General features: G+C 38.2%; 2 protein-coding genes across 3 annotated transcripts in view; one reads left to right on the plus strand and one right to left on the minus strand.

The window, feature by feature from the left end:
- Positions 1-4,538: 4,538 nt before the first annotated feature.
- On the minus strand, positions 4,539-7,388 carry LOC121504168 (histone H2A.Z). Its single transcript, XM_041778813.1, has 5 exons — positions 7,305-7,388; positions 6,955-7,032; positions 6,672-6,785; positions 6,451-6,580; positions 4,539-4,847 (listed from the first exon to the last, which is right to left on the minus strand). Exons 1-5 carry the CDS (start codon positions 7,305-7,307, stop codon positions 4,786-4,788), a joined length of 387 nt encoding a protein of 128 aa, XP_041634747.1. The 5' UTR covers positions 7,308-7,388; the 3' UTR covers positions 4,539-4,785.
- A 12,513-nt stretch (positions 7,389-19,901) lies between these two features.
- Positions 19,902-23,119, plus strand: part of lrch4 (leucine-rich repeats and calponin homology (CH) domain containing 4) — a 74,273-nt gene continuing 71,055 nt past the window's right edge. For both annotated transcript variants that reach the window (XM_041779602.1, XM_041779601.1), the window contains exon 1: positions 19,902-20,269. In XM_041779602.1, the coding sequence (XP_041635536.1) occupies positions 20,098-20,269 (172 nt within the window). In that variant the 5' untranslated portion in view covers positions 19,902-20,097. The remainder of the gene's footprint in view (positions 20,270-23,119) is intronic.

Genomic DNA, 23,119 nt, shown 5'->3' on the forward strand with positions numbered 1-23,119 from the left:
CTGCAACTCTGTGGGCAGTTTTTCACAACTTTTGTCCTGCAATTTTTTTGTCACTTTGAACCAATTTTTGCCATTTTTTTGCAGCTTTTCACCATTTTACTCTCTTTTGTACCCTTCTTAACCCATTTTTGCTACTTGTATCCCATTTTTGCCCTTTTCGACCCATTTTTGCCTTGTAAAAACCACTTACCACTTTCACCACTTCTTTTCTAAATTTTTTGCCACTTTTTTGCCGCCTTTCACAATTTTTCACCCATTTTTACCCTTTTCTGCCTTTCTTAACCTATTTTGCTACTACTTTACCAATTTTTTACTCTCTTTACAATTTTTTGCCACTCTGTATTCACTTTTCACTTCTTTCTTGACATTTTTTATTTGACACATCCAACATTTTTTGCAGTTCTTCACTGTTTTATTTTTTTTTTTTTTTTTTTTTTTTTTTGTAAAAGCCTTTTAAGTTCCTTCTTCTTTACTGTTGAGCATCCTGGCTTTTTGTACTTCACAGCTTAGCTATAAAGTCTGACATTACTTTACAAATGTTTCAGCCAATGTGGCCATCCACATTGTTAACGTATCAGAAAGATGTCATTTTGTTTTAAGAAAAGGAGTTTACATTTTAAAAAAGGCTATGTTGTACTACAGCATAGATAAATAGAATTCAGTTTTAAAAATGAAACAATAAAATATGGTTATCACAGATTAACTTTAAAGTGGACCATGATTTTGCTGACCTCCATTGGTCCCCTTTTTGACTGAGTCCCTGAAAGCTCTCCCCCTTATCCCCCTCATGGGCGGTCATGCTAGTGATGACGTGCCTTTATAATCCTCTCCGTCTCTGCATCCATCCTCTGGGTGCACGTGTTAATGGTTTCCAGAGACAGACGGAGACGGCGTCCAGCCTGCAGCCGTGCAGGTGAGCGCTGCTCTTTCACTTCCTGCTCTTTAATTAGAGCCAAATTAAACAGAGACCCCCCCCATCAGCTCTTAATTGACTTAATGGTTGAGTGCTGCCCCGCCTGTTAGGGGGAGCCTCATTAGCACGCCGCTTTTCTCCTCCCAAACAAATCACCTATGGCGGAGCGGGTCAACATTTTTAGAGAGTCTGGGGGTTAATTATGGATCAGACCAGCACATTTTTAACTCCATTACACCCACTGAGGATTTAGGAGAGGCTTTTGATCCCCGTTAGACATTTGATACTCCTCTCATGATGCTGCAAGTGGAAAAATTGGCTGCTGATTTACAGCTGGCAAACCAACATACATGAATCCTTATCCTGTGATACAATAAAGTAGATTTTCAGGAATTTCAACCAGACTTTTCAGGTAGATGTTTTTTTTTCACCTTGATAAAACTTGCAGAAGAATGTGAACTTTGCTTCCTTAGAGCTTCAAGTGAGGGAAAACAAATCACGTGTACAGGACAAGACCAGCAAAGATCTCTTTGTCCACAAGGGGGCACCAGAACTGACACTAACAAAAAGCTCTTCACAGGTGCTTTAAAGGTAAAATTAAAATTGTGGACTGAAATATCTAACCTTCATTTTAGAGTCGTTATGGGATGTGTCTTGTTGTGGACTAAAAAGTAGAAATGGGATTGACTCTGAGCTCTACCCCTACTTCTATAATGTTAACATCTAGTAGAAGGGTGTCCTGATTCTTAAAGTATTGCCACATTTCACAGGGGGTGATTTAACCGCTATACCTTGGGCCTGTGATTCAAGGTGCAAGAAGGTGCTGGAAACGGAGGGACAGGGGGGTAAGTTCACCCAGTGCATGCTGGGAAGAGCCTTGGCCTTAACCTTGCATTATGCAAACGAAGAATCTGAACTCCCTCCTTCGATTTTAGGGGGGAAATGTCTGCTCCAGTGGGGTAAAGTGTGTCATGGACTGAGCTGACCCTCTCATAGTTAAATCAGACCGACTTCAGTCATTGTGGCTCTCTGTGCTGACACATATGGGATCAGTTTGCTAATTATTTCTCTCATTATTTCTCCATAAACTGGCCACAGTCAGCAGCGCTTTCAGGTGCTGGTTGGACTCATTTGTCCGGTTTAGGACCCTGGCCTCTCCTGCAGGTCTGATTAGTTTGGACAAGTCGGCCCAGCCAGCTCCGGAGCTGCGTGCATGTCGAGTCTGTGTCACTCTGAAAAGTTTTCTTAATTATTTTTAAATGTCACGTCAGATTTTGCTCTCACAAAAGAGGAGAAGAAAACAGTTTTGTTTTGCAGAGACTTTAAGCTGGAGCTCTGTCACTGCTTAATTATCAGAGATATTTTTTTATTTCTGTCCCCAACGTCACTCCATTATGAGTTGATAAAATAAATGGACTTATGAAACTGGACCCAGGGAGCTCCTAGGGCCAGAGTATTAAAGGGACAGACCGGCATTAAGGGGAAAAATAGAAATTTACTGTCTTTGTATCACGCAATTTCAGAGTAAATCAGCATTTGAAAAGGGCCCTTTGTCAAATTTGATCCACTTTGAGCGCTCCAAAGAGGGCACTCTGTCGAGTTTTGGTCCACCTAGAGGGCATGAAAGAGGGCACTCTGACAAATCTGGTCCACCTAGAAGGCACCAAGGAGGGCACTCTGACAAATCTGGTCCACTTACAGGGCACCAAAGAGGGCCCTTTGTCAAACATGGTCCAGGTAGAGGGCACCAAAGAGGGCCCTTTGTCAAATTTGGTTCAGGTAGAGGGCACCAGCCATGGCATACTGCCAATTTTTGTCAATTTAAGAGCACCAAAGAGGGTACTTTTGGATGTAAATCCAAAAATAGGAATCCAGACAGGCACTTCTGTGGCATTTTTTTTTTCAAACATTAGGGCACTTAAGAGGGTACTTTCAATTCTGGGGGTGGGGGGATGTTAGGGTCATCTTAATTAGACACAGTGGGTTTATACATATATCTTTGGTCAATAAGAGGTGTGTGTGTGAGGATTATATCAATGAAAATATGAAGAATTTATGTTTAATTTTTCCATGTGGCTCCCTTTGGGAGGGCTTAGCTTGTCTTAGGTACAAGTTGGGGGTGGGCAGGCACTGGAGAAAAAAAGGTTGTGAACGTTTGATTATCAGGGCACATGGTCAAACGTTGCCAACTTCATGAGTGCAAGAGAGGGCATTTTATAAGGTTTATCAAACAAAACCATTTCCAAAGGGAAACTTCTATGGTCTGATTTCAAATATTAGGGCCCCATGGGGGTGCAGTTGGCCCCCTGAGACCACCAGTGTGTTTTGGTGTGCTGTGGGAATTTGACAGCTATCTGATATTACTAAACAAGTAATGTAATATGTTTAAGGCTGTTATTGCATGGACATAAACATATACCTATATATACCTATAGTGAGCCTTGAGATTCTGGCCTAGTCCCAGGTGTGGCTTAGCAAAAAAAAAAAAGTATGAACTGGTCTAAAAATAACAGACCCAGTATGCTAAGATCTTCAGACCGGTGGTTTCAGACTTTTCATGGGTTGTGTGCTTCTGTTTGGATGTCCCAAATCTAAAATGAAGGGCATTTCTTTGATATTGTTCATTCAAGAACCAGGATTTGGTTTACTTGTCATTTATATTCTATATCTGCACACATAATTAGATGAAACGCATTCTTATACCCCCACAGCTGTTGGAAGAAGGGCACATGCATGTTAGACTAGAAATAAAAATTATTTTCTGTATGTTTGATTTATGAAGTTATGTTGAGCCTTTAACTGATACCACTTATTCATATAAACTCCCCAGTGTGTTGATTAATCGATAGATTTAACTTTTGCCATAACAGAGGACAGTTGGCACTGCAGATAGCAGCAATGGTCTTTGAGTGCCCTCTAGTGGCAGCCGCATGTCAGTGATATAATTTAAGAGTGCCATCAGGATTTGTTTTTACAGATCCAGAGGATTCAGTTTATTTTTGGAAGGAATTTTAAGCTTCCATTTTGTTAGAAGTTATCAGGAATGACGTCAACTTGAAAAATGCTACAAAGAGCAACATGCTTGTACAATTTCAGCCATTTCTCTAATAGACTCTCCAAACATTGACAGACTTTATTTCAGCACAATATTCAGACTCTTGGGCCACTTCTTAAACCATGACATTTTTTCTTCAGATGGTCACATTTGGGATGTTATCAATGACTTCACACTGCTGGTGCTTTCCCTCAGTTTCACAGTATAATCCAGCCTTCACGATAAGGCAGACATTAACAATAAGTTACAAAATAATCCGACTGCACATGTCCAGTCTTTATTTCTCCATCCAAAAAAAGACAAATTTGATCCCAGTTCATCTCAGTCAGTGGTCAAATGTTGTGAAACATGCTTGAACTCATGCAGACCAAAACTGATGGCAAAAATAAGAGCTTTGATGATGGCCAAACTCTCCACATGCAAACTGTCATCTGTTTTAGTTGAATATTCTGAGATCATTTAAAAACACTACAGCTGAACATGAACACCAGCAACCACACTGGAGGAACGGAGCAGAAATGATCAACAGAAATATGAAAATGTAGAAAAACCAAAAGAACCAACAACAAATGCCCAATAAGAGCTTTATTAAAACATCACTTTAAACATGGGAACGCCACAAAAGCAAGTTCAACACAAACTGCAGCACCAGAAAAAAAAAGAACCCAAAAACACAAAAATGAGCTTCTCTGAAGCCACTTTTAAAAAATACCCCAGGTGAGTAAATGCAAGCTCAACCATACAAACAAACGTTTCCTAAAAGGTGTTCTACTCTAAGACATGTAACCGCTTGATGCAGACTGCAGAGCACTTCAGGTTATACGGTCTTCTGCTGGCCCTTCTTTCCAATCAGAGACTTGTGGATGTGTGGGATCACACCTGGGGAGAGAACAATGGATGAGGGATTAACAGAGATAGATGACTGAGAAAACACAAGGACAACCAGCAACCAGAGCAGATGTAGTTACGGCACCTTATGTTAATGAGAAGTGATGTATTTAGTGATGCAGCAAATGAGTTTCACTCTCCATTAACAATAGACTGCATCGTTACCAACAATAAAATAAAAACCAATACATAAGCAAAGAGGAGCAGCCAGGAAGAGTAAAGGGTGATTTGTTCAGTAAAAACATCCTTTAAAACTTCACACTTTTTCTGCAGACATCAGCAGAATGAGTGCAAGTACCATAAGCAATCTAATTAAAGTAGAGCATTAAGATTCTGGAGTTTAAATCAGAACAGACCCACGTCACCTGAAGTTCTTTTTATTCATCCTCATTCCTTTAACTTTAAAATATGAACCCAAACTACCAAGTTTCCTACACAATTTGTTTCAAATACTTTACAGAGATAATCTCCATCACCACCCAGCTATTCTGATAATAGTATAAGTTGTATTACATAGTATATAAAGTTGGAAAATAAAGGGCTCAGTTTTGAAACAAGGGCTCTACATCGCCCCCTGTCTGTTGGCAGGATGTCACACTGCTGTTTGTAGCCCTAAAAGGGCAAACAAAGATGGGTTTGACTCTTAACACATAACAAAAATGTCTTCTAAAAATATCAGTCAATTTTTTTTTTGTCTCTCAAATAAATGACCCTTAACATGAGGGACAAAACAATTCAACTCTGGAGCAGCCTTTGTCCTTTGCAAAAAAGAGTGATACTTCTTGCTGAAGTTTAGAAATATCTTCATATAGGAAATCACCAAAATTCCAATACCTGACACTACTGAAAAAAATGCAGTGTCAAATGCCCAAATATGATCATTGTTGGCACTGTTAATACCTCTATTTAATCAATATACTGAACACTGGCTGGAGATTTATGATATTAGATCTTTGCCAGTATTTAATATGCTGATGTCTATAAGTTAATTTTTGCAGAAACTGATATTTAAATATAATTCAGACCAAAATCTCCAGTCCTTAAAACCCACTATTGAAAATCTGAGGATGAACAAATGATGTTTGGCCCAAACACTTTAAAATGTAAGGAATGATTACAAATTAAGACAAAAATGTCAACTGATTGAGTTCAGCCTAGAACTCAAACGTACTTCTTCCTACAGCCAACATTTACAGCATGTATGGGCAGATCTTTAAAAGCCAAGTTTTCAGTTGTAAATATTGGTGGACATTTTCCAATTGCTAATTTAATACTCCAAAACTTTTCAGAGGTCTGAGAGAAACATGAAGACCACTTGCAGCTGCAAAAACACCAGACAGACAATTTGTCAATGGTTGAATTAAAGAGCATTGGTTAAAATAAATAGCGACTTTTTGAACCACATTATGAGTCTGATACCCAATTTCCAGACTTTCACATTTCATATTTTTTAATGCCCAACTGGAGCCTTACATTAATTTCCATGTCTGTTATGTTATCATATAATTACAATTGTAAATGTAATCTATGAATATATCTGTAGGAGTCGTATTTTTTGCCGAATCCTGTGGTATAAATCATCTTTCTATCTCACCTCCTCCAGCAATAGTGGCCTTGATGAGTGAATCGAGCTCTTCATCTCCTCTGATGGCCAGCTGCAGATGGCGGGGGGTGATACGCTTCACTTTCAGATCCTTTGAAGCGTTTCCTGCCAACTCCAGGACCTGAAACAAAGCCAGCCGGTAGATATTAACCCGGGCCCCACAGAAGCATCTCTACCACGAACACCTTTTAGATAAATAAGGCGGTGTTTACCTCGGCAGTCAGGTATTCAAGAATAGCCGCGCTGTACACCGCTGCGGTGGCTCCCACTCTGCCGTGGCTCGTGGTTCTGGATTTAAGGTGTCTGTGGATACGACCCACGGGAAACTACAGCAATAAGGAAGAAGGAGAGGACCTTAGAGCAGGCAAACAAAGGGTTCAGTGGCCTGACGGTGGGATACCAGCGGCCGCCAGCTGAGCAACCTCTGTGCCGTCTGGGTGTTAGCATTAGCTTGTTAGCTTAGCAGAGGAAATGAATGAGTATGAATGGACAAACCTGAAGCCCGGCTCTCTGCGAGCGCGAAATCGCTTTCGTCTTGGTCTTTCCGGAGTCTTTTCCTGCTTTTCCGCCAGCCTGGTAAAACAAATATTTGACCGTTTAACTGTGTATTTAACCCCATAAATCAAATTAAATAAGGCTACTCAATTTCAACGGTCTATTCTGTGATTATTCTGTTGACCAGCCGTTACCGAGAGGTTAGCTTCCGAGCTAGGCTACTACAACGGTTAACCAACGGCTGACAAAATCCAATTCATCGGCTACTATTGTACATTTCACGGTCAAAAAATTCCCATTCACTTGCCACATTCTTCTAATACCTCACTTATACAGCAGTGGACACTTACCATTTTAAAAATTGACTATTTCTATAACGCTGCAGCAAAAAATTTAATATCTAGTTGTCGGGTACCGACTGTTGAGGGACTACAACCCCCCCGCCCGCGATTGTGCCTAATATACACCCAGTCCGCATCCGGGTAACAAGAGGAATAACACCAGCCAATCATATTAAGTCAAGTGTTTCCTGCCTCAGCGGTTAGCCAATCATAAGGGAAAATACCCCAGTTTGCGGGAAAACTGGTAAATTTCCGTTCAAAGTGATGATGGGTAATGTAGTTCTGATATTGCTCTAGTCTTTCGCAACGTTTTCCTATTTAAAGTCAGGTTTATGTCACAAAGGTCTCAAAGTTAATGTCGAAATAAGAGGAAATAATCAGATTTCGCTGTTTTGGAGAAGATTTTGTTGGTTGGATTTGATATAGCTTGTCATTACATTTCAGTTGTTTACTATTATCAAAAAAACAGCGAACCCTCAAATATGGTCAATAAAAGATACAACATATATGAAAATAATTTTAAGTCAAAAGTCAGGTAAGCAGCTACGGAAGTGAAGTAAAGCAACCAAAAACAGCAAATTTGGTATCCATTTTATGCTATTCTGAGAGAAAACGTCAGAATTCCAGGATCCCATTATAAACAATAGAATTTTGGTGATAAAGTCAGAATTCTGAGGGAAAACAGTCTGAATTAAGAAAACAAAATTGGCATTTTTAAATACAAGTCTGAATTCTGTGATAAGAGTCAGAATTCTGAGATAAAATTCAGAATTTTGGATCGAAACAGGATTTTCCAGATTAAAATCAGAATTATGGGATTAAAGTTAGGATTTTGAGCTTAAAGTCAAAATTCTGAGTTTAAAATTAGAATTCTGAGATTAAAAGCCAGAAGTCTAGGATTAGAGACAGAATTTCTACTTTTGATCTCAGATTTCTGAGGAAGATTCGATTTCCTAGAAACAAAGTCATAATTCTGAGGAATAAAAGGTCAAACTTCTGAGATTAAAATCAGAATTTGGGATTAAAATCAGAATTCTGAGGGGAATAACGGTCAGAAATCTGGGATTAAAGTAAAAACTTATGGAATCACAGTTTCCTGGATAACTTTCTTTCTTTTTTGTCTTTACTTTGGTTTCATAATCTTTTATTATCTGATTTTTGTTAATGTGCAGGATGATAGGTTAATATACCTTCAGTGCAATGTGTATGACAGAGTTGGTTAACATATCTGTGTGTTCAAGTATAGTTGTATTACCTTCTCTTGTTTTACTTGGAGCAAATGAGTGACTCTTGTAAAAGTGTTAATACTGTTCTGGAAACAATAAAAAAAAAAATCCAAATTGAGAAAAAAAAAGCATAAACCCAGACCCAACAAAACAATGTGTGATGAAATAGCAGTTTAATTTACCATCAACACAAATTATCCTGCCAATATGTAATATCTTTTATCAGCAAATATGTTTTAACAATAAACTGACGTCTTTGTGCGTAGTGGTCATGATTTCAGAGTTGACACTGTCCCTGTGATTAATACCCTATGTTGTTTTAATATATCTAAATGATAACAATAATGGTCTATAATAATGCCCCAAACAGAGAATCTTTCACCAGTCTTTCTTTCCCTCTTTCTGCAAACTTTTACATTCCAAGGATTATTAACCTATCTCTCTGTGAACAAAGGCTTGATCAAGATGGATTTAATATGGATAAATAAGAAATAATTAGCCTATTTATGTACACACTGAACATAGAAATTAACATGCAATATGACATAAAGAATACCACAAAATACTTAGAAAAAAGTTGTTTGCTATTGTGTTGTATTTTCTGAATGTGACCACATGGAGGCAGTGAGCGCTCATCATTTCATAAGCAGACTGAATTCACTGAAAACGGCCACCAGCCTCCACTTACCTTCCCTCTACCATCACTGCATGATAAACTTCAGGTCATATTCAAAATAAAAAATAAAAAAATAATTGCTAAAAGAGTTTTAATTCATAGCTGATCATTTAAAAATACTTATTTTGATCACTGGACCCCAAATAATAGCCTGGGTAATTATTCAGCCTTTTGTTGTCAGATCCAAACAATCAGTAGTGTTGTGTTTTTTATTGTTACAGAGTACAACTGTCAGTTGTTTGGGGCATGAAGTCCAAGGTGCTGCTTCTTTATTCCTTGACTTTTTCTTGCAACTTTGGTTGCAAGAACTTTTCTTCAGGCATCCTGACACAGCTAGGCTTCAGCAATTACTGCTCAGTGCATCAATGTTTAAAATAATGCAAAAAAAGTGCCCTTTATCTAGGTAAACATTGTAAGGGCCCTTTTAATTAACAGCTGATTATTTAAAACATATATATACTTTTTCAGTCACTGGGCCCAAAATAAAGCATGGATCTGCCAGGCCTTTTTGTCAGCCTTTAGGAGGACAAAATCTTGTAAAGAGTATGTGCCACATTTGAACATGAAGCTTGTGCCTGACTTTATTGTACTTCATAGTTTCAAAACAAAGCGGTGCTACCATGCTTATTCTGTAAACAAACATTTTGATAAGAAAAATTTATTGACGTGTTTTTTGTGACTTAATTGAGACAACACTATACATGGTAAACACTGGCAACCAAAATATTAACACCATCTTGTTTTCTAACTCCCTGATGGGTTACGGCAGCAAATAGCGTACCAATGATATTCCAGGGGCGGAGCCAGTGATAGCTAGAGCCAAGCAGGTTTCTAACTATTTAACTCTAAATGTGTTACAACTTTGGGAGACTTTAGGATTATTTTTGCCCCTGTCCCTCAAACATCCTGAGTCCACCTCTGTATCTGTATGCTGATTATAACATCACAAATTAGTGAATGTGATGCAGACTAGTGAGGATGCTGATTTTAATCATGTTACAGTCTTTTCTGACAGTATTTTCACAGTAGTAGCAGTCATATGTTTTCTATTCTTGGTATTTTTGGTGTTTTAACTAGCTGAGCTTGTTCCCTTCCATCTCCACCTCTTCGCCCTGATACAGACATTTCTGACCTCAGCAGAGAAACCATGACTAATGTTTGACGTCAGGGTTGCTATTTTACCTTTTTCGTACAGACCTCTGCTGCAGTCTGAATTCTGAGTCCATGGATGTGTTTTTTTGGTTGTCTGAAATCCGTTTAGTTTCAGTACAGCCTGTTTTTGGACATGAATGTAGTCATGAAACCGGAGAGATTTAGGTCTCCTTTTCATCCTGTTTTACTGCCGTGTTAATGTGTAACAGGCTCCAGTCAGGCTGTGATAAGGCGCTCTGTGAGTCTGGGACAACATGCACAGCTGGTGGTGGGCTGGTCACGTTTGAATCTCATACCAGTCATTCTCAGGCGTGCTCGTCTTTCAGCAGCCACTCACTCTCTCTCTTTCTCCTGACCTCTGCTCGCTCTCTGAGTCGTTCTCTCTCGTCTTCAGTCACTGTCAATCACTCAGACGCACACAGGAACACTTCCTCTTCTCTCTACCTCCTCTGTGGTCATTTTAAAGTCGGTTTCTTCATGTTTGGATGTCTCTGTCTTTATCCTTCCATCATTCCCAGCTTGCATCCTGAACTCCTCCATTTGTCCACATTTATTACTTTGTTTAGGTCCTTGGTTCTCAGCTGGGTTAGCCAGGACTCTAAAGTGGGTCACAGAGTCCATGATGAGTGCAAACTTAAAGCAAAAAGTAGGGATTTGCCCAATTACTGTAGTCTAGCCTTGTCCTCTGGTAGTCGGCTGCAGAATTCCTAGTCAGTCAAGTTATTTTAATATTTTAAACCATCTCAATCCCAGCTCTTCATGTGCCAGCAAGGGCACTTTGTTAATTTTGTCCACTTAAAGAGAGCCACTGAGGATATTTTGTCAAATGTGTCCACTTTTGAGGGCCACTCTGTCAAATTTTGTGCGGTTAGAGGGCACAAAAAGGAGCGCTTTGTCCATTTTTTTCTATTTAAGGGCTCCAAAGAGGGAATTTTGTTAAACTAGTCCATTTAGAGAGCCCCAGTGAAGGCATTTTGTCAAATTTTGTTCACTTAAAGGGAACCAAAGAGGACATTGTGATCAAACTTGGCAACTTAGAGGGCACCGGAAGGGACAATTTGTTAATTCTGTCCACTTAGAGGACATCAAAGTGTGTATTTTGTCAAAATATGTTCACTTAGTGGGCTTCAAAGAAGAATTTTTGTTAAATTTCACCACTTAGATTACACCAAAGATGACACTTTGTTAATTTTGTCCACTAAGACAGCACCAAAGAACCCAGTTTGTCCCATTTGTCCACTTAGAAAGCACCACCGGGGGAGTTTTGTCAGTTTTGGGATGCTTTGTTAATTCTGGTAAAGAAGAGAGTGTTGGACAATTTTTTTTTCCTTTTAGAGGACACCAAAGAAGGCATTTTGTAAAATATGGTCCACTGAAGCACACTAATAGAACTCTTTGTTATTTTTGTCCACTCAGAAAGCACCAAAGAGAGCATTTTGTTGGTTTTGTCCACATAGAGGGCACCAAAAAGGACCATTTGACAACTTTTTCAACTAAGGAGACAACAAAGACAGAACTTAGTTACTTTTTTCTATTTGAAGGTTTCCAAAGAGGGCACTCGGGCCAATTTGATGGCACCAAAGAGGGCACTTCAAATTTTTCTACTTCAGTCAGGAACACTGCAAAGTGGATCTACACTTTTACTTGGCAGAAAAGGCTAAGATGCTCCCTGGGTGAGTCAAGCAGCATGCTTCAACTTTGACAAGAAACCCCAAGTAGATAGATACATTTCTGACAATGTGTACTGAATACAATGAAATTAGTTCACAAGCAATTAATCCATAGAGGCATGTATCTGAATATGAGGGTGCAACAAGCTTTATGTTGTAAAGGAGGAGGCTGGGGTGGAGGAAGTTTAGCTTTGCCAGCAGCAGCAGCATTAGTGAGGATTAGTGTGAAGGATATAATTAGGATCAGCTGGACATCAGCTGATCACGGCTGGGTTTATGACTGCTGTGTTGATTGCCCACCTCCTGCCCCACCCATAAGTCCACCAGGAATAGAGGTGGGCTCTGAGGTCCACCCTTACCTAATGGTAAAACTGCCTTTGATCACAGGATAAATGGCTTTGTTACTGGTCTGTTCACACTGTTAACGTAACCTAAAAGAGGCTCGTACCATTTTAAAGAAGAGGGTGGGGTGTTACTTTTTGAAACAGGCTACATTTTTACTCATGCAACATGAAATAAAATGTGTCTTGCACTATTGGCCCCCTGTACAGCTGGGGCCCCCACAAAGCTCTCCCTTTCTCCCTAATGGACCGCCTTGGTCTGAGAAATGATTGAATATGAACTTTTGTATATGACAGAAGGAAACAGGAACCCAACCATGTTTCTACAGCCCACTGGGGGGAAAAACAGGAGGATGTGAGAGGAAGAGAGGCAGATCTCGGAGGAAGGAGAGATGGACAAAGAGCGTGGGAAAGTGTGATGTCACTGCGTCTGCTGGGACTGGAGATAAAGAAAACAGAAAAGTTTGGTGGGAAGAGTCTCCAGAGAACAGGTCAGTGATCCTCAGGAACTAATGAAGACATTATGAACACATTATTTAATTCTTTTCATAGATTTACCTCAAATTAAATCTGTGAACCAAATTAGTGCTGTATTCTAAACAAATACCAACCTTCCAGGGACATCTGGCTCTTCTGATTGGTCTGAACTGATGACATCGTCACAGAGGCATGTGGGTCAGTTAAAGAGAATGAATATTCACTCTCATTATCAGGATGCTTCTGTTTATCTAGATCAGTGATACTCAACCTGTGGCTCTCGAGCCACATGTGGCTCTTTTGAGATAATTTTTAATGCTGAAATATTATTCCCTAGAAAACCTTACAGGAAACACTGGCCTCAACAATCATCCATTGAAAGTAATATAAATCAGTTTGTTTCCCACTCTTACACAGTAGGCTCTAACTGTCAGACATAATTGTCAACCTTTATCTTTTGTCTTTATATTTCCATTGCCCTTATTTGCAGTTTTTTTGCAACTTTTATTACATTTTTACTGCTTTTAGCCCATTTATGCCACTTCTTTTGGTCACTTTTCATCCATTTGTGATACTTTTATCCTACTTTTTGTAATTTTTCACCCCTTTTTGCCACTTCTCCCCATTTAAGCTGCCTTTTGCAATAATATGCCACTTTTTGCCCATTATCCCACCTTGTTGCTGATTTTTGCCCATTCTATTCACTCTTAACTCATTTCTTGCCAAATTTTTGCCACCTGTAACTCATTTTTGGGTCACTTCTCACCCGATTTTGCCACTTTTTCTCCCCCTTTTGCCTCTTTTCTCTTAGTGTTTGCCACTTTTCAACCATTTATGCCACATTTTTTGTTATTTTTCAACCATTTTTGACACTTTTATCCTACTTTTTGCAATTTTTTTTGCCCCTTTTTGCCACTTCTACCCCCTTTAAGCTGCCTTTTGCAATAAAACCTTTCATCACTCAGATTGAGGCTTTTGCAAATGTGTTTTCAACAATTTGGCTCTTTGGTAAAGCAGGGTTCACTAACACTGATATAGATGCTTCTCTTGTCTCTTGAGTGTCACTGCGTCTCCTGTGAGTTTGTGTTAAAATCAGGTCGTCTACACAGTAACTGGTCACTGAACCTGAAAATACACACATGACCACACAGAAAATGCCTCCAACTCAGGGGAATACTTGAAGCTGCAGTGGTCTAACATGCAAACAATTATAATGCACTATGAAAAAAAATGCTCTCCTTAGAGCTCACATCAGCCTGGTGAGAAACAAAAGTCTCACAAATAACATTGAAATTATAATTTCAAACCAATAAAACTAAGGCTGTCAAAGAAATCGAACTCTCAATAGTCATATACAGTTAATCTCAATTTAAACACATTTTAACATTTACAACCCCCATTCCAGAAAAGTTGGGACGCTGTGTGAAATGTAAATAAAAACAATGACTGTCAAATCTCAAAAAGTCATATTTTATTACAACAGATCATTAAAAAAACATATCAGATTTTGAAACTGAGACATTTTACCATTTCATGAAAATGTTATCTCTTTTTGAATTTGATGGTGACAAAAAGTCTCAAAATAGTTGGGACGGGGCAACAAAAGGCTGGGAAAGTAAGTGGGACTGATGAAAAACAGCTGGAGGAGCATTTTGTATCTAATTAGGTTAATTGACAACAGGTCAGTAAGATAACTGGGCGTTTTAGAGAAGCAGAGTCTCTCAGAAGTAAAGATGTGCAGTGGTTCACTGGTCTGTGAGAAACTGTGTCTGAAAATTGTGGAACAATTTCAGAAAAATGTTCCTCAACGTAAAAAAAGGGAAGACTTTGTGTATCACACCATCTACAGTCCATAATGTCATCAAAAGATTCAGAGAATCTGGAGGAATCTCTGAGAGCAAGGGACAAGGTTGAAGGCACTCTCACAGGACACTTCATTAAAAACAAGCATGACTCTATACTGGAAATCACTGCATGGACTCAGGAACACTTCCAGCAATCATCGTCTGTCAGCACATTTGGCCAAGCCATCCATAAATGACAGTTAAAGCTAGATCAAGGAGAGAAGAAGCCATATGTGAACAGGAGCCAGAAACACCACCATCTTCTCTGTGCAGAAGCTCATTTAAAAAATGGACTGAGGTGATATGGAAAACTGTTCTGTGGTCAGAGGACTCAAACTTTGAAAGATGCTGCGCCCTGAGGGACCAGCCAGCTTGTTATCCTGGCACAGTCCTAAAGCCTGCATCTCTGATGGAATGGGATTGCATTAGTGCCTGTGGCGTAGGCAGCTTACACATCTGGAAAGACGCTATCAATGCTGAAAGTAGATCAGGTTTTAGAGCAGTGCCATCCTGAGAGCGTCTCTTTCATGGAAGGCCTTGACTATTTCAGCAACACAGTGCTAAACCACATACCTCATTAAGGTCAATAATTAAGATAAAAGATTTAATGACATATTGTGTCACTTATAAACTATCACAGACATCATGTTCTTCATCTATATCTATAGCCATTTTATTAAGGTTAACTGCAGTATTCTCCATAAAGCCAAAAGTTATTTTTAATTTTGTTGATTTCATTGCCTGGGCGTCATAATTTCAATAATCTGCAGGTGTGTTTATTAGGGCTGTCAAGATTAATTGAGTTAATTGTGATTAACCATGTCCACCATTAGTGCACTAATTTTTCTTAATTGCAATTATTCTTGTGCTTTATTGTCCCTTTCATTACACTTTGGTTAAGGCATGTCAGCATCTCCCTGCAGCCACAGTGATGTAAAAACAGTCAACAGGAACAGGAAGTCATTTACCCCTAGTTTAAGACAGTATAAAAATAAAAACAGCACAAAAACCGTTTAAAATGCAAAAAAGTGGAATTGTAAAATGCAATGAAAAGGGTGCGATTAATCACGATTAACTACAGAAATTTTGGAATGAATCATGATTAAAGATTTAAATCTTTTGACAGCCCTAGTGTTTATCGTTGGCATTCTTTTCCCTAGATTCTCAACCATTTGGGTCCTTGCTTCTGTCAGTCCTTATAAAAAGTATAAGACAGCTGTGATCAGAGTATTTTTACTAACACCAACAGCTTCATTCTTGCTTGTTGTAGAAAAGGTAAAGACAGAAGTGTTTTGAAACATCACCCTCAGTTCTTGACCCCATTTTTTTGGTCTCTTAAGACAGAGCGATACCCCCTTTCAGGATGTTGGTGATGTCTGTTGCCTAAAAAGCAGGCCAACCAAAGTTAAGTTACGCTGACAGACCTAGGGTAAACTCTGAATTATGCATGTATCAGGAAAGAGGAGTATTTCACACAGCGGTCCTATAATTATCATAATGTTCTTTTGTTCACTTTATTGGTCTTTACGATGGAGAAATAAAAGAGCAGACGAAGCAGTATCACAGCATCATCATGAGTGGGGGAGGATTTATAGCTCCATTATAATCTGATAGAAATACAGTGGAGCTGGTCCAGTTAACCAGAGACTGTTAATGGATTTTTACCAGAGCATGCAGTGAAAGTTAACCCCCCACTCATGCTGGTCGCAGCTGGGCCGCTACTCAGACAGGACTTTGACAGATGGTCCAATGGGAGGCTGCAGAGGGAGGGAGGGAGAAGACCAGGGTGAAAGAAAAGGATGGAGGGAGGATGGAGAGGAGGGGACAATGCTAATGCATGCACAAGTGTAGGAGGGGAGTCATCTGCTCCTGAAAGAATAGTAGAATAAGAATCAGGGCTGAAGAGCTCTCTGGAGGCTCTGCAGGCCTGCTGACGCTGCACTAACTCATACAGGGATAGAGAGCAACAAAGCTGTCTGGACTAGGGCTGGGCAGCATGGAGCAAAAACTAAAACAAGATATTTTACACATAAATTATTATATCTGGAGATTTTTTTTCCACAAAAATGGTATCAAATGATAAAATCACCATTATTTAAAGATCAATGGCAAAAAAAGAGAAACTTCATGATCTTCACTCAGATTTTAACCAGAAGAGTGAGTAAAGTTGCACAAGCATGTTGGCAACATTTGGAAACCCTCACTTCTTGCCAGCTCTAGACATGTTGTCAAATGTTGGCAACTGGCTAGGTGGAAGTTAGCTACTTTAACAGTTTTTAATTAGTAAAATTACAGGGAAACTCCTGTAAATTATCAAAATTGAACAAAAACATTGGCAACATTTGGAAAAAATGGTTGGAACTGGTGGAATGCAAAGGAAATATGTATTTGAAAGCGGCAAATGCTGCAAAATTCTACCTACTTTTTGATAAGTTGCCAACATAATTGTGCAATTTATTGGTGCTGGCCTGCAATTTTTGATAATAAAAAAAAAAAAAATATGGCAGTCACCGCTCACATTTGGCAACACTTGAAAGACAGGAGGTGGAACTGAAGAGGAATGCTCCTTGATATTTTCAGACTTTTCCAAAAGTTGCCAATGTATTTGTGCAATTAAAAAAATGCACTGAATTATTTTTGCATTATTGCTAATCAGTGTTGCCAAGTCACACTTTGCAAGTTAGCAACAATCGTAATATATATATTACAATTTTTGAAAATCAAAAACTATGAATGATGCAAATTTCCATTTATGTTTCCAAAAGTTGCCAATGTATTTCTGCAATTTAGGCAGTGCACAGGAGTGTTCCAGCCATTTTTGATCAAAAAAGATACTAAATATTCCCAGATTGCTCCTTCAAGTTGGCAACATTTGGAAAAATGGATGGAACTAAAGACAAGTGGTCCTTGACATTTCCACGAACATTGCCAATGTAATAGTGCAATTTAGGCTGCAAGAGTTTGCCTGTGTTAGTACCAATTTCAAACAGTCATTATTGCCAGCTTGCTCTTCTGCAAAAGTGGGTGTAACTGTCAAGGAACAAGGGATTTTTTTTGCTTTATTTATGATTTTTAAAAAATTATATGGCAAATTTCCACTCACTTCTCAAAAAGTTGCCAATGTATTTGCACAGTTCAGACAGTGTGCAGGATGTTGCCAGTAATTATTTGATAACTAGAAATAATGTATGTTGCCAACTCATCCCTCATCACTTGGAAATTTCTGGAAAAGTTTTCATATTTCAGCAAATTAGGTAGCTTGCAGAAGTTTGCCTGCAATTTTTGATAACAAACAATAAACATTACCAGTTGCTCTTGTCAGTTGGGAACATTTGAAAAGTTGGTGTAACTGGACACATATGCATATTCAGATATAGGCAGACTCACTATTGTTTCAGTCTTTATGTATGTGAAACCATTAATCTGTATTTTAATGTCTTAATTCCATCGTAAAGATCATCCTAACAAACCTAATTAAGCTGACAGAAGCTCCATTCATTACAAACGGGACTATAATTGGATCACCTGGCTGTTAACTCATTAAGCACCGAGTTCTCTGATTGGTTCATGTTTACTTCTCCTTATCAGTCCTTCCCTGATCGGCTAAACGTGTAACGTGTACCCAGAGATCCCGCCCACAAAACCTGTCAATCAAAAATACTCCCGTTCTGACCACGCCCCCTCTCCGCCTCGCCTCCCCGCGGTCGCTGGCTGCACCCTTCCGAAACCTCATGCAGCACAGGTAGAAAGGAGATAGAGTTCATACGATTTCCGGTTTGTACTTTCAAAATAAAACTGCTTTGGAACGATGGCAGTAGTTTAAAGGGTGTCTTGAAAATATTTTTCATTTTAGCCTGATATTTATTGGTATTTATTTAGCTATATTTAGTTAACCATCACTGTAATGTCACCATGTCATTAACTGTATTTTTCTGTCTTTAAACAATTAAGATAGCATCAAATAAGTAACCACTATGTTTCCTGCAATATTCTGCATTTTTTCTCTAAATTAATTATCAAGAGTACGCCCAAAAGTTTACAGAATGGAATTATTGTATCTGTTGTGTTTTAATGTTTTGAATTAAGCCTTTAAAGCACATAATAACAATTGAAACCAAATTAAAATATAGGTAACTTAAATAGGAATAGCAATAAACAAACCAAATCAGCAACACCTGTTTAAATAATATATTAATGATGTAGTACTATTATGCAAGGCTGATGATATTAAGCTATGCTAGCTTTACCAGCTGATATCATGGTGTTGTTTCTTTGTACTTTTCTTTCCTTTTAGTCTAAAGCTCTTGCTGCTAAAATATTAACAAGCAAACATTTTGGTATTTTTTCAATATTAGTTTTTAGTTTATATTTACATCTGTATGTACATCTAAACCTCAAAATTTGTGTATTAACTTGCTGATTTGTATAGCTCCGTTTGAAACTTTCTTCAATACACTTAAAGGTCCGATGAAAAAAAGGGAAAGTGCTACTGAAAAATACAGCTTTTTAAAAAAAAATTCTCACTTAAACCTCATAATTCTGACTTTTTCTTCAAATTTTAAGATTATCATCAGAATTCTGAGATTGTAGACAGAATTTTGACAAAAAGTAGGGTTTTGGATTTAAGTCAGATTTATGAGGAAAAAAGTCAGAATATGCTAATTAAGTCAGAACTTTGAGATCAAGGGTAAGAATCCTGAGTTTAAATCAAAGTGCTGAGATTCAAGACAAAATTCTGAAATTCAAATCAGAAATGAGGAAAAAAGTCCTGAGATTAACGTCGAATTATGGCGTTTTCCTACTGAATTATGACTTACTCTGACTTTACTTCTGATCTTAATCCCAGATTTATCTGACTTAAATCTCAAAATCTGGGGAAATAATCACGTCTAAAAAACAAGCTTTGGACAGTAATGATGAATTAATGACTAAACACAGCAAATTTATATCAAATTGTGAGAATTTATACAAAACTGACATCAAAATAATCAAACCCCTCATGAGTAGTCCCTTCGTTTTGTGAATCAGGTTAGATTTTTAATCACATCATTTTTGTATCTTTCAGTTTTTGTTATTTTTTACCTCAAACTTTTGTCGTTATAGGTTTTCCGTTCATAAAGATATTTTATTTTTGTGGAAACACATCAATTTCCTGTACTCCTGTTGTGAAACTTGTGAGCTTGACGTAACTTCCTGAAAGATTGACAGCTTGAGCCGCTCTCTTTAGTGAGGAAACGAGAGCACCCGTTGTGTGAGGAACGCAATCACAACTCACGGCGTTAACGGATTTTCTGGATTAATTTTTGTACTTTTGGAGAAGTTTACCAGGAAGGACCCTCGGGTTGGAGTTTACTAGAATCAGCGGGGAATGAGAGTGGAGCGGACGCCTCGAACAAAGTAACCGAGGAGGAGGTAGATGGCTGCTGGGGATGGAGCCCAGCTGCCGGCCACCGTAGCGGCCAGCCGGAGCGTGGAGAAGGCGCTGGAGGAGGCTGCTGCTAGCGGGGCTCTCAACTTATCCAACCGAAAACTGAAGGAGTTTCCCCGCAGCGCCAAGAACTACGATCTATCCGACATTACCCACGCAGGTTAGTTCTCCTTTTCACTCTTTTATTGAAGTTAGAAAGCAGCGGGACCGAGCGTGGCTATTATGACGAGAACAGCCTTTTGTTTTATCGACACCTGCCCCTTTCTTCTACCGGGGAAGGCGTCTCTGCAGAACCCCGACTCCATTTAGGGACTGGTCCAGAAACCGTTTACTTTTCACTGTCACAGCTAGGAAGTGGAGGGTCTAGGTTTCTTTATTTATACATGGTTTCAGTGTTCAGTCAGGGATATGTATTCTCCTTCAAAGCAAAGATGTTATATTTATAAATTACCGTGTAACGGTTGTCTTCCTGGATCAGGCCTGTAGAGAGTCTGTTTGGAAATCTAAATCCAGATTTTAGATGGAACTCCCTGGATGGTGGTCTGAAGAAGGCATCTTTAGTGACTGTTAAATAACCTCTGTACTTTTATCAGGTTAAACAGCGCCAAACTAGACATATAGGAACTATTACTTTAAAGTTAAACTCAGTTTTCATTTATTTCATTGATTTAAATTTAGTGAGTAAGAATGTTTGATTACTATTTATTTATTTTTTATTGGTGGATTTTTGTTGAATTGTTTTCTATTTTATTCATAGTTTTAATCAGAATTAAATTTATTAATTTATATTTTTCAGTATTTTAAATATACTCGATTTTTTCAGCATTATTGTACATGTATATTAAATGATTTAGTAATAATTTATTAAGTTTTTCTTATTAATTATTCAGCACCTTCATAAGTATTTATCTGTTCATTTCACAACATTTTTAAATAAAACTATATTACCTTATTTAATCAATTTTTTTTTGTTTATTTTATCATTTTAGCAGTATTTTTCCAGTGTTTTTATACTTAATTTATTAATTAATTTAATTTTATATTTATTACTTTTTGAATCTGATTTCGCTCTACAGTATTCTTTTCAGGTTTTTTACAGTTATCTTGTATGTAATTTTTATTCAGATTTTATTAGTATTTATTATCTCTTCATTTTACTTTATACAATGTGTTTGTATTTCTTTATCCTTTTTTATATTTATATGAAATTTATGAATTTGTATTAATTTTTGTACCTGAATTCATTACATCACTTCATCATGTATTTTTTTATTAATTATTCAATTTTTAAGTTTGAATTGATCAATTAATTTATTCTATTTATCAGCATTTTATTTCATTTTTAAATTGATGTTAATAATTTCAATTTCTTGATTATAGTATTTGTTTATTTATTCAATTTTTTTTGTTGTTTGATAGTATTTTTTTTTTTTTACCATTTTGGTGTTTTTTAGTATTTTTCTATTTAAAAGAAAAGAATTAATTAATCAGTCATATTCTTTCTTAATTTCAAGTTTTTTGTTCTATTTTAACAATTTTTCATTCCTTCCTTCTTTTGGTTTGAAGGTATTTCCAGGAATTCTTTTTTAATTTTTCAGTCTTTCTTTATTCTCAAAGTTAGTGAGTAAGGACCAGCCTCTTTGGGAAGTGTCATTTTTTAATTCACACTTGTGAACTTGTGACATCTTTGTCATCACCATGACTCACTCTGAAGTGTGGCTCATGAGTTTTTCTCAAACTGCTGCTTTATGTTTTCATACTAACTCACAGTGGTAGTCAGAGGAAAAGTCTCCATTCTAAAGGGGAAGGGGTCTTCTCAGAACCATTGTCTCCTTTTTCTGGACTTTTTAAACACCTCTAAAGTTCATGGATGTCACAATTTACAACTCTAGAATGACTCATTGAAGGACCCCTTCCCTAACTGGGTCTTTATGTTGAGTCTTCTTGGCCATGTTTTGCTTTTACCATGCTGGGTTTACCAGACTTCAGTATTTTCAAATGGAGGTTCCCTCTTGGTGTACTTCAAAAGTTTGGTCCCATTTTATGAGGTGTTTACTTGCCGCTTTATTTAACTGAAGCCATGTGATGTTGAAAGAAGCTCATCATGCTGTTCTGTTAAATTTATCTTCAAAGAAAAAGGGAAAATATGTCAGATGTTCCAGCTCCTCTTCAGCGCCGTCTCTGACATGCTATAACCCCTCTGCATGCTGGCCTTAGAGTCGTAGCTTGACTGTAGCAGTGGAGGTAAAGATTAATGGCATGTCAGCGTTCTCTCTTAGTGAGTGCTACTAACTTAGTCTTAATAATAAACTTAGCCTGACAAACTAGATGATTAAGGGTCTGATTTCCCCCTAAACAATCATGTAGAATCATCTCCTCTGGGGAATCGTGAGAAACCTTTCTTAGTTTCACAGGAGACTAAAACAACAGCAGGAAGTAAAACTTTGAAGGAGGTGCGTTTGTGACGGTGCAGATTAGAGGGAGCTACCTTGGCCTCACCTCCTTTGAAAGAAGATTACTCTATCATCCAGGTTCCTGAAATCAATCTGCACAGACTTAAAGCAACACCCCCCCCTCCATCTCTCCTCTGCTGCTTTCTATGCTTTTCTAATTATGACCATCTGCTCATAACAGCCCAGGTCTGGGCCCTGTGGGATGACGAGGCCTTGAACACACATAAACACTGATGCAGGCACCTGCTGCTGGGGAAACCCAGCGCTAATGAACATGGAGGCGATGATGAACATATCTCAGACCTGCAGTAATTCCTCTTTATTAGGAAGTGTTTGTCTAGGCGCAGGTTCTTGGATAAACAATTTATATCCAGCTTAGCGTGTTGGTAAATGATACCACTGTGTGTCTGTATCTGTGGCACAAGGTTGGCTATCAAATTGCATTGTAGGAAGTGCAGGACAAGGTGTTTTTAGAGCTGAAAATACAGGTATGTCTGCCTCTGCTGTGGCAAGGTTGACTAATCATTCTTAATGTTTGTCTCTTATGAGAAAGAGGC

Source organism: Cheilinus undulatus, linkage group 22, assembly GCF_018320785.1.
Source record: "Cheilinus undulatus linkage group 22, ASM1832078v1, whole genome shotgun sequence".
NCBI lineage: Eukaryota > Metazoa > Chordata > Actinopteri > Labriformes > Labridae > Cheilinus > Cheilinus undulatus.

What these genes read in the sequence shown, in the direction of transcription:
- LOC121504168 (XM_041778813.1), bottom strand. An exon ending in TTGAATACCTGACTGCCGAG is followed by an intron (nt 6,581 to 6,671) that starts GTAAACACCGCC and finishes GCTTTGTTTCAG; the next exon opens with GTCCTGGAGTTGGCAGGAAA. An exon ending in GGCCACTATTGCTGGAGGAG is followed by an intron (nt 4,848 to 6,450) that starts GTGAGATAGAAA and finishes TTCTCTCCCCAG; the next exon opens with GTGTGATCCCACACATCCAC.